The 12,237-nt window shown below is 36.9% G+C and overlaps 1 protein-coding gene across 1 annotated transcript; it reads right to left on the bottom strand.

The window, feature by feature from the left end:
* Nucleotides 1-2,334: 2,334 nt before the first annotated feature.
* Nucleotides 2,335-4,772, bottom strand: LOC145769641 (uncharacterized). Its single transcript, XM_082581313.1, has 3 exons — nucleotides 4,668-4,772; nucleotides 3,683-3,855; nucleotides 2,335-3,478 (listed from the first exon to the last, which is right to left on the bottom strand). Exons 2-3 carry the CDS (start codon nucleotides 3,822-3,824, stop codon nucleotides 2,571-2,573), a joined length of 1,050 nt encoding a protein of 349 aa, XP_082437439.1. The 5' UTR covers nucleotides 3,825-3,855; nucleotides 4,668-4,772; the 3' UTR covers nucleotides 2,335-2,570.
* Between the last annotated feature and the right edge of the window lie 7,465 nt (nucleotides 4,773-12,237).

Raw genomic sequence — 12,237 nt, 5'->3', positions numbered from 1 at the left:
CTGTACCACATTTCATGAAGTTGTACTGTCCACTGTTGATTCCAATCTACACCGTCATCAGGTCTAAAAGTTCTTTGTAATTACCCCTCTGATAGTTTTGCATATCTCTCTCAAACCTTATGTGCTTACACTTTTCTGCTTTGAGTTGTTACAAATTCTCCCAACTCTTTTGAGGATTTTTGGTGTGCAGTACAGCTGCAGCATGTGGGGTTGCATTGAATCCTTTGTTCCGGAATCTTTCGAATAGTTCAATGCCTGGAGATCTTGACGTTTCGACTTACAGGGCTTCCCACACATGAGAAAGTATAACTTCTCCAATATGTTTTCTGCATGCTAGGCAGAGAAGTGGTTTGTCTAGCTTTATTTGAAAAAAAAATGCATGCAGCAGAGATATGGCTTGAAAAAAGTTTTTGGGTGTTGTTGTTTTAAATTTTTTCTATTTTTTTAAGGCCATTTCTCTGCTGCATGCATTTCTCTTTGCTGTCCATCGAGCAAGGTGGATGGGAAAGCAGCTCTATTGCTATGAGATAGTAATGCTGCAAGACTTTCTACCGCAAGGAATCATTTCCAAGTCACAAATACAAAACATAGAGTGATTTGTTGACCTTTGCAGTTTTGTATTTAATGGATGGTGGTTCAACTGTCCAATTGCTGCATCAGCACCCCGAGAAGATTTGCAACTGGTAAGTGACATCAAAAGCTATGCTGCAGTAGACAAAATTATCAGTCTTGCTGCTTTAAAAGCTTTAGGTAGGCACACATGGTATGTAACTGGGGAGCTGATTCCCTTAGTTCTATGGGACAAACAAGTCACTATTGATGAAAAGGAAGCTTTGGCTGGAACTCTGCTGCATTTAAATGCAAGTTTCCATGGCCAGGTTACAAACAGGTTTGGTAATGGATACGGTAAGCCCAGAGCTGCCAGACATTGTTAATGGTAACTCACTGTCATTGTGCTCCTATGCAAATGCCAGCAGCAAAATGTTTTTTGAACTTTTGCACATTTCAACAACTTTTCTTGTCAAACACCCAAAAAAGTGGGAAATAGATGATGGCTATGCTTCTGCTAATGGTATCATAAGTGCACTCAGAGTCTGTAATGATTCAGCAGAGAGAGGGGTAAAAGTGGTATCCGACTTTCTTCATCTAGCAAAACAAGAAAAAAATCTGCAAAACTATATTCAAGTGGTGGAGGAGAATCGAAGAAAGATACCAAATCTTAGAAAACGTCATTTATCAACACAATAAAGATGCACAACTGCCTTTGTGGAAATTGTGTTAACTAAGACTCACATTGCCTGTTTGGATTTATTGATATAGTACATGCATGCATGCAGTTTCTTTACAATTAAATAAATTTTGTTGTGCATAAACCATGAAATTGTATTCTTTAGAAGCACAGCTCAAGAAATGCTACAATATCGCCTTTTCACAGGAAAATAGTTCAAAATTAGAACTACCGCCCTCTAGTGGTAATATTTTTCAAAAATATTGCTAAAATCGAATTCCTTACCCATTAAAATGGAGGGGTGCATGCAAGTTCCATAACAATATGATGAGTAGTTTTCAAGATAATTTAATTTTTCTTTTCACCACTAGGGGCAGTATTGTGCAAAAAATGAGTGACAAAACTTGAATATTTTAGGATATACTTATCCCATTTCTCCAATTTTTTTTTTAAACAATTCAGAACATCATAGAGCATCTTTTAAATGTACCCCCAATATTGCAAAACTTATACACTGCCCTCTAGTGGCAAAATACATGAAAAATTTCAAAAAGTGGGCCTCAAAATGGCCTCGGCGGTGGAGGTAAACGTCGATGAAAATTTATGAAACTTCATATTTGTGATCTACTGAGCTAAACACAGTACCACAAAAAAGGTAAGCAAAATCCGAGAGAGTCGGGGCGCCTGCAACACCCTAGTGTCCGGCATCGCAGTAGATTTTGGCTTAGTTTTACCTTGTTATGACAAGTACGGTAGTGATGTTGCTTGTTTTTAATGTAGGCATATGCTTACGTTACAAGTATTATACTTTGTTTAGATGCTGTGTGTTGTTTCCATGCTTACCAGTGATGTCTTTGCATCTGTAGGCCACTGCACTTGCAGTAGCCAGATTTTGGGCTTTGGCTGAGTTTTACCTTGTCACATGGCAAGTAGTGATGTTGCTTGTTTTGAATGTATTGTGGACATATGCTCACATTACAAGAATTATACTTTGCTTAGATGTTGTGTCTTGTTCCATGCTTACTAGTGATGTCTTTGCATCTGTAGGCTACTGCACTTGCAGTTTCAACACAATACAAAATTTATCTGAATTCTTTAATCTGGATTTTATTCATGTCAAACAAGACAGTAATTATTGTGCAAATCAGAAGTGACCAAGCTTTAAGATGTAGCACATAGCGAAAGAGGCAAAAAGTTTCCAAAAACATTCTACAAAGTATATACATTAATAAATCAAAAACAATTTTACATGCTCAGGTGATGAAAACAGCTACTCATGCAGTGAATGGCAATGATTCCATACAAATGTCCGTAACTTGTTGCCAATCGATATAATAATCACTCAGTTTGTCGAAGTAATGGATAAAGGTAATTTGTGAAAAAACAATCCAGCTTTGGCTTTAGATTGTTCTTTAAACATTTCATCAAAGTATATACGCTCAACTATGTAGTCATGTTCGCAATAAACAAATAAGTCACACCAATTTCTTTTAGTTACAGCCAACTGTCCTTGAATCTGCGTGTAGTAAGGATGGCTACGTTTTAAAGAAAAGCTGTAATTTATTCTTTGCAAATATGGCGGTAACTTTTCCTGCAAGGAAGAGTCTTTGCAGCTGTATGGGCATTTAATTTCTACCAGCCCACTTCCACAGCATGTGCAGCTCACTGCTGCGTCTGGGCTTGCACCTATGTAAATGTTCTTGCAATCAAGGAATATGCCACAATTTTTCACCACAACATTGATGTGACCTTGCGACTGCAACATCTTAGTATATACACATTTTGCTGTGGGTTCCATATCACAACCATGTTGCACAGCTGGAATATGGTTCAATGGTTTGCTTGTATTCATAATTTTACAAAGCAATGGGTCAAAGTTTGCTGCTTGGCTTGCATTCATTTTCATGATCTTCGTTGAGACTTCATGAAAAGTAGAAGCAGTAATTCTCCCTGTCCTTGCTTTCTTCCATAGCGGATTTGATGACTGCCCTCTTGTAGCAACTTCAATAGCATTAACCGTGCTGCATGAAAGTATGGGAAGAGGGAGCAAATTATAGTTTACACATTTGTGCATGTCAACCAACTGCAGGGTATCTTCAGGCATTGTTGATTTGGGTTTTGAGAAGGCTGACACGAAGCAGCTTTCTGGGACAACCTTCTGTAGCAGAGTGACCCATTCTTGTGTTGTTGTTGCTTGACAAGCAGAAGGGTTGAACTCTTTTTTCTTTTTATCCGCAAGAACTCTAGTATCTAAAAGATTGAAAACAAGCCAATGAAGTGATGAAATGTGTAGTGGCTACGATCACAAAAGAATGAATATAGCTGAATTGTCTTCCCAATCCAGACAATTCTAAACTTTTCCATCAGGCATTAAGTTAATGTTGTAGGCACTTATACTCTTTTTCATTAATTTCAATGACAAAACCGATAGAGTAATTACAATATTTAACCTACTTGTTTTTCCAAGAATGCTCTTTTTGAAGTTCATATCATTGATCATAATAGGCGACACCTTGGTTTTGTCAGCAGGAACATCCCACATGCACGGCAAGGAGGTGCACGGTAATGAATTTTTTTGTTCAATCCGAAACAACATGGCAGTGATATGATTACAAGTTCCAGAAAGACTGCAAAAAATACAAAATTATATCTTCTGGCAATGGATTTTTGTTTAACTTGAAACTACCTAATCCGCCTCTTTGACCCAGTGGTTAATGTTAGCGCCCGAAATCAAGCGGCACTGGTTCAGTTCTCGGGATGTGCACTTAAGCAACGCATTTTAAGGACGGCTCTCCATTCAGCTGCACCTGGTGGATGGAATAATTCTCCAGCAACAACACTTTAAGTAACGGTATCGGAAAACTTCACTCTGTCAATCTCAGACCTCGGTGACCGGCGCTGTGTTAAAAGCATCTACAAGGATACAAAACTACCGGGAATAACCTATCAAAGGCTTTGTCAGGCCAAGGATAAAGATTTAATTAAAGAGGCATTCCATTATAATTCAACAAATTTTAGAAAGAAATGTAACCACTAAGTTTCAAAAGGTGTTGGTTTTGATATATTTTATTGTGTTCAAAATTTGAACTTCGGCAAAAAAAAAATTTTGAAAATCGAATAAGTGGTTTTTGAGATATCGCGTTTTGAAATTTTGTTGTTGTCAGTAGGTGGCGCTGTTGATGTTCCCAATGTTTTTTGATTTTAGGGTTATATTTGGGGTAGAAAGTTGGTTGAAGTGTCTATTCCACCATTTTTCATAATGCAAAATTCAAAAATGGTCTCAATTTTAGTCTAAAAGCATTAGCTAAGAAGTTATGGGGCATTTAAAAAAATTTGGGGGACCAAATGCCAACCCTCAAATTGTCATCAATTGTCAACCCTCAAATTGTCAAACAATATTTGCCCCACCGAAAGAAGTAAACCTGTTTAATCCACTCACTTTCCATATACTCATATGCCTTGGTTGAGGTGGTGGACAAAAATTCCATTATTTCAGCTTCTTGAATGTAGGGCCACAGAGGTACTGCAGCACTTTCTGCCATCCACACATCATCAGGAAGACCAAGTGGATTTACAATTGTGTCTCCGTTTGAAAGGTTTAAAATGTCAGTGTATTCTTTCTTTAATTGAAGCAATGAATTTTGCTTATCTGTCGAAGGCTCCACTTTCATAACTTGGGCAGAATATGCCAAAGCAATCAGTTGATCCTTGGTCTTTTTGCTAACACTTAAACCATAACGTTTGCAAAAATCCTTCAAACTGTCTACTTTCCAAGTGGATAAAACTTGCAAGTCATGAATATGATGTTTGTCTTCATTCATACTGAATACTAAATTGAGATAGTGTTATCAACAGCTAAAACGTATGATAAGATGATGAAGTGATCAAAAAGTCAATATATCATATGATATAAATATTTTTGTTGGAAAGCAATAGCCTACTTATCAAATATCAGTGCTATTGATCAGCTGTAGCAGTGATAGTAGGCAAATAATTTTACTGCACAGGACGGTACTAGGTTTGTGTCATCGCAAAATCTCGATGCTGGTTAACTATAAATTCCTGAAAAAACGAATAGCTTAACTCATAATCCATGTAAAACAAAAAAAAATCACATAATTTTTCTCAAAGCACCATTTTAAAGCTTCAGTGAACCTATCAAAACCTTCAATACACCTAGAACATCAACAACTCAACAAGTTTCGGAGCAATCGCTTCTTCAATCCACTTCCTACTCCGAATTCCCACGGTTCCCACGCCTGGGCGATTCGTCTATTCTATGAATGGAGACAAAGGACCAGATGAACTTCAATTCGCTTTTAATTCCAATTCATACACAACATGAATTTGTTGTATATCCGGATTTCGAGCATTTAGCTCTCTTCAGTACAACTTTTGAAATGCGAATGAACAACACTACAAATGAACTGGTATTTATAGCGAAAAGGGTTCCACGTTGACAGCGATGGCATTGCAAAACCAACGTCAATCACTGCCAACGTGGAGCAAACAATTTGGACAGTGGCGAAACGGTTGAACGAACAATGGATAAAGGCCTACGAATAAAATTAACACGTGGAGAAACTTGTGTTAACAATATCGACGTGGAATTTCATTGCGCTTTTTCTGCTGAGGTTAGAATAACATTACAGCTATTGAAGCAGCGCAAGAGTATTTTCTTAAACAAATTTTAGTGTTCACTTTACAACGACCATCTTCTAACCCTTGTTCCAATTTTCGTTTTTGAATTATTCTTATCGCAATTTTAGAACTTCTTTTGAATCTGGGGTATCTGCTTGACTCGAAGACCCATGGTCTCTTCGCAGATTCCCGTTGCTGGAAAATTCCTTTTTATTGCTGTATTTATTGTATTATATTTACCTACAACGAAATAAAATCAATCAATCAAATCAATCAACGTTCAAGGTAGACCTTTTGTGAGATATGGACTAATGGAGCCAGCACATGGTACACAAACTGTGACCTACAAATCGAGGTATGTAACATTGTGTTTTTATCAACTTTGTGTATTGATAAATCTATAAATATGTTTAGCTACGTGTCCAAAGCGAAATATTTCATTTTTCTCTTATAATTTTTTTCTGAATATAAGTTAGAAGTTAGGTGAGTCCTTGTGGAGACGCTTGGGCACTCGCCCGGACGCGAGATGTTTTTTTCTCACAAACTTTTTGTTACTTCGCATAGAAATTGTGTTTATAGCGTGTGAATGCAAACGTTTTTTTCGTTGGCGTGTTTGGTTCAGTGGTTTTGTTTTTGCCTTATATTCGTGAGGACACCGGTTCGACGCCCAACAAAGTCAATTTTTTTTACATTATTTTTTTGCGGTGCACAAAAGCTTTTCAAAAATGTAGGGTTAGGGTTAATTTTTAATCAATTCGTAAAAACTTACTTTTAGACTAGTGACCACAATCAATTTTTTTTCTCAACTTTTTTAAACTAACTTAGGTGTGTCTCCAGGCTACGTTTTTTTCAAGTTCAATGTTTAGATTTGGACCTGGAGGGCGAAAATCGGTAAAAACAGTTACGCGCGCCGCGCGGTTACCAGTAATGGCTACACTTACAGCAATATGCAAATGAGACAAAAAGTTCGTGGAAAAAATTAATGCTATAGGAATTCGTACGTTTTCATGTTTGGTGCAAAAACGAACGTTACCGTATTTGTAACCCGCTGATATTTAATTTTCAAAACCATGCCTTTTAGTTGGGGTAGGCCTACCCAAGTAGCAAAGATTGGCGTCTAGCCAGCTCCACGCTAGCGAAGTTATTGGCGACGCGCCAGCGATAATCGCCAGCCAGCCGCCACCGATCTGCTCATCGTTTAACCGGCGTAACGCTGGCGAAAATCGACAATAAAGTTGGCGGCGCGTAAACGCCGCGAACACGAAAGTCGCTCAAGTCAGTTAACGGCGCGCTGTCTGTACGTCAACGAATTTCGCTAAACTTACTGGCACGTTTTTCCGGCTGCGCGCGCTGTCGCTTGGCTGACGAATGCCGACCTGCTGAAGCCCTTTTTTTTGGCCACCATCAGCAGCTGTTGTTTTGCGAAATTACCAAAACAAAACACTAAAACTTTTGGAAGCATTTTGTGTATTAATTGTCTTTTTGTGATTAAAGCCAGACGCAATTCAAGAATGTAAAACAACGAAAACAATGAAGATTTTTAATACACCAGTCTTCCCACAGCTCCATTTTCGTAATAGCCTACAATGCTAAAAAATGTTTCAGTAATTAATGAATGGCGGTTTTTATGATCATTTGCAATACAAATAACAAAACAATTTACGAGCCCAAGCCATGTGAGAGCAAAGCTAGACTATAAACATGAGGTTATTTCATAAAAGCCCAACAGTTGTTAAGTGAATTTTGACAGTTATCGCGCAAACTATAATTTTTAAGGAAGAAATTCTATTAAAAAAACTTTCTTGGTTTTCGAAACTATAATGGGTGTGAGTGTGATTCAAATTTTTGCTTGCATGATTTACCCTAGGGTAAGGGTAAGTAAAATTTACTCCCGATTAGAAACGAATTGTGTACTACATAGGCTACTACAGTATCATAACTATAATGATATAACTATTCTATTCTATTTGAATAAGGGAATGCTGGAGTAGCAGACATTGTATAGGTTCCTGTATTTTTACTGATAATATCATATTAAATAATTCAAAAAGAAGAAAATATTGAAATATTTGAACTGCAACATGACTACTGAGGACAAGGCAAAGATGGATGAGATACTGAAAGGAATGGCAGAGATTATGGAAAGTCAAAAAAGGTATGAGAAAAAGTATAATAATGTCCAAACCACTGCTGCACCCCCTGCTGCTGCTGTGTCTTCATCTTTTACAGATGGACTTCAGCAGGCCCAACGCTCGGAGTTGACGGAGCTAACTAAACAAGTTTATGCTCTGCAAGAACAAGTTTGGGAACTCCAGCACTCTGTATACAGGACAGAGCGCAAGCTGGATGACTTGGAGCAGTATGGGCGAAGCAATTGCCTCATACTTCATGGATGTACTGACAGCCCAAACAAGGGAAGTAATGTTGATTATTCTGAATATGTGGTAAACAAAATTAATCAAGTAGTTAAACCAACTAACTGCCTTACTTTGAGGGACATAGATGCATGCCACCCCCTGCCATCTAAAAAACTAAACAAACCAATAATTATTAAATTTGTTAGAAGGATGACAAGGGATGAAATTTTTTATTCAAAAAGCAAGTTAAAAACTGATGATGGTCCTAAACTATCGATTACAGAGTCCTTGACCAAACGACGTCTGTCATTACTTCGTCAAGCGAGAGATGCTTTTGGTTTCAAGGACGTCTGGACATCCAAAGGAATAGTGTGGTGCTTCTGGAATAACAAAAGGCAAGTGATAGATGATTTTTCAGATATTCCAAAAATTTTAAACCATAAGGCATAAAAATTTTAAACCTAACAGCTTAACTTATTTTGTTAGGCTGTAACATTATGCAGTTTTCATTTATCCTTTTGAAGCTAAACAAACCATATCACATGATATATTATTACCGACAACAAAAAAAACAAACTCAGGAACCTTTTTACTTTATCCATTCTCTTAAACCTTAGCTTAGCTTTTAACCAACCCTATTTCATACATACCTTTTTGTTTTTCAATTCTACGTTTATATAATACATGTTATTAAAACCAAAATGTAACTATTGCATGAAAACAATCAGAAAAAATCAAAAATTTATTAAATGTTTAACTTGTTCCATTGAAGTTCATGTTAAATGTTGTAAAAAAAGTGCAAATTATCATGACACACAAAATTGGACATGTACCTTGTGCAGTGACTGGATTCCCCCTTTTGTCCATCTATCTAACACCGAATTAGCTACACTGGTTGGAAGCCACAGTGTATCAAATCTTACCTTCAAGCCTGACTATCTGAATGATATGTTTGCTAGCACATCTTACACAAGCAACAATGACATAGATGACCTTTTTATGCCTAATATATCTGAAACATATGTAGACTCAACAACTGTCAATAAACTAAAAATGGACTGCTCACTGGGGCCAGTGTTCACTTCATTATGTATCAATGCTCGGTCTATTGTTAATGTAAAAAATTTCACCAAACTTGAGGCCCTGTTGATGTCTATAAATATCAGTCCTGATTTAATTTCTGTAGTTGAAACATGGGTTCAGCCTAATTCAAAAGGTCCTTACTTAAACCTACCGGGCTATACATTCATATCAAATGCTCGAATTAACAATCGCGGTGGAGGAGTAGGAATATACTTAAAAAGTGATATTATGTATACCAAGCGTGATGACCTAACCATTATGAAAGAAAAAGTATTTGAGTCCATTTTTATTGATATTTTTGTTGGTGGTAAACAAGTGACCTGTGGTAGCATCTATCGAGCACCTGCATTGGATGCTAAGTCAAATTTGGAATTTCTTGATCTGCTTAGTGAGTGCATGAATAACATAGGTAGGCTACATCAAAACAATGCTACATAATGAGAGATTTTAATTATAATTTATTGGATTATGAAAACATCAATGTAGGCAATTTTACAGACTTGATGTTCTCAAATTCTTTTTACCCACTAATTAATAAACCTACTAGAATAACTGACACCAGTGCAACAGTCTTAGATCAAATATGGTCCAATGTGCAAACAGGTAATGAAAGTCGGTGTGGAATTCTAATTAATGCCATCTCGGACCACTTTCCAGTTATGCATTGTACAAATATTGGAAAACCCTCAGTTACATGTCATCAATATCAGTGACGTTCGGTGGCTTCAACCGTTGGGAAAGCAACTTGGGAATATGCTGCAGCAAGGTAGCCTAGTAGGCACGAAGGGCGTAACCGTCGGGTGAAGCCCGAAGGCGTGTTGCCAAAGGCAGCACTTCCAGCGGGGGGTCTGGGGGGCTTCCCCCAGAAATTTTTGAAAAACACTTCCAATTTGGTGCGCTCTGAGAGCATTTCCAAAACAAATCAAAAATAAAAATCTGTCAAATTGTGCTTCGCCTATGTCGTGATCATACATCCATTTAATGTTTAGAAGTTATAAACAATCTTAACTTTAACGTTGCAGGACCAAAATCCAGTGTCAGACATGGAATAATAGTTGTCTGAATATTTAATTCGTCATGAATGTTCATTCTCAGATATTCAGTTAGGCCTACACTACAAAAACTAACACTTAGGGCTAAACATTACAACCGCAAGCAATTTGTACAAAAGCTGGATAAAAAAGCCTTTATGATGCTGTGCTGTGTACCGTGAGGAGAGACCATTCTGTGCGTATGATGAGATAGTCTAGCGATTGTACGCATTGACGTCACTGGGAAAGCAACTCTAACCATAACACATCTGATTGGCTAAGCAGCTGGTGACGTTTTGCAAAACGAGTAAGGATTGGATAAAACGAAGGCGTTTTTTGACGTTTTTGAACGTAGGGAAAGCAACTTTGAAAGTTGATTTCCTGGAGCCCCAGTGGTGGTTTCTGACAGGAGAGTTTGCGTTAATTGGCATTTATAGGCAAGACATGCGGTTTGGTGAGGACTTAGACTACTCACAAGCGTTACGAGTAATTCTAGTCACGAACACAGTAATTTTCAAGTTAAAATAGACGTGATAAAAATAATAAGAAGTGAAACCTAGAATTCAGTCATTATATTTTGCATAGTTTTCGCTCAGGTAAGCACTGCTTTCCTTGCTTTCCCTCACCGATCGTCACTGATCAATACACCAGATCATTTAATCTCTCAAACATACAAAATTTCTCAAATGCTTTGGAAAATATGGACATCACTTGTTGCTTAAATCAAACTGATGCTGATGAAGCTTATGAGTCATTCATAGGAGAATATACTAGTCAATTTAATAAGCATTTTCCTTTACAAAAAACACCTTTAAAAAAGAATAATTCTTGGTTTGATAGAGAACTACTACATCTATTACGAAGAAAAGAGCGTTTGTTTAAAAAGTACATGGCAAATAAAACCATTCACTCCAAAAAGAACTACACCTCTGCAAGAAACTTATACTTCCATACAGTTCAAAAAAAAAGAAGGAATTTTATAAATCTAAATTTGAAAAGCAAAAGTTTAATTTGAAAGCTACTTGGCAAACAATCAACAATCTATTAGGTAAATCCCAGTCTAAGACTAGCCATGGCATCAAAATAAATGATAGTACAGTCATTGACAGATTAACTATTGCAAATCACTTCAATGATCACTTTTCCTGTGCTGCCCATTCCCTTACAAAAAAAATTCCCAAATCAAATACAATATTTTCAACATATCTCGATTCTCCATGCTCTGAGACAATTTATATTTATCAAACTACTTTGAATGAAATTAAAAATATTATTCATGCTATGCCAGCAAAACCTAGCAGTGGCATCGATGAAATACCATCCATAGTTGTAAAGTCAACCCCAAACAATATACTGCATGCTTTAACTCATATATTTAACTTATCCTTAACGAGTGGAAAATTCATAAATACATTTAAGTTGGGGAAGGTGATACCTATCTTTAAAAAGGGTAGCTGCAAAGATTCAAACAACTACAGACCAGTCAGCCTACTACCTGTGTTTTCAAAGATATTAGAAAGAATCATGTACAACAGATTATACTCGTTTTTAATTAGACATAAATTTTTCTATAACAATCAATTCGGTTTCAGAAAAAATCATTCCACAAGCCATGCTGCTTCAATGCTAATAGAAAGTATCACCAGTATACTAAACGACAACCATCTTGCATTAGGAATCTTTCTTAATTTATCTAAAGCATTTGACACCATCGACCATAAAATATTGCTAGCTAAATTATATCATTTCGGAATAAGAGGCGTGGCCTATGATTGGTTCATGAGTTACCTGAGTAATAGAAAACAAAGAGTTGTTTTCAATGGCACACTATCTTCTAACATTAACAACATATCTTTGGGTGTCCCACAAGGGTCTATCTTAGGCCCTCTTCTATTCC

Source organism: Aplidium turbinatum, chromosome 4 (genome assembly GCF_918807975.1).
Source record: "Aplidium turbinatum chromosome 4, kaAplTurb1.1, whole genome shotgun sequence".
Lineage (NCBI taxonomy): Eukaryota > Metazoa > Chordata > Ascidiacea > Aplousobranchia > Polyclinidae > Aplidium > Aplidium turbinatum.
The sequence above is the reverse complement of the archived record's forward strand: the minus strand, read 5'-3'. Positions and strand labels throughout refer to the sequence as shown.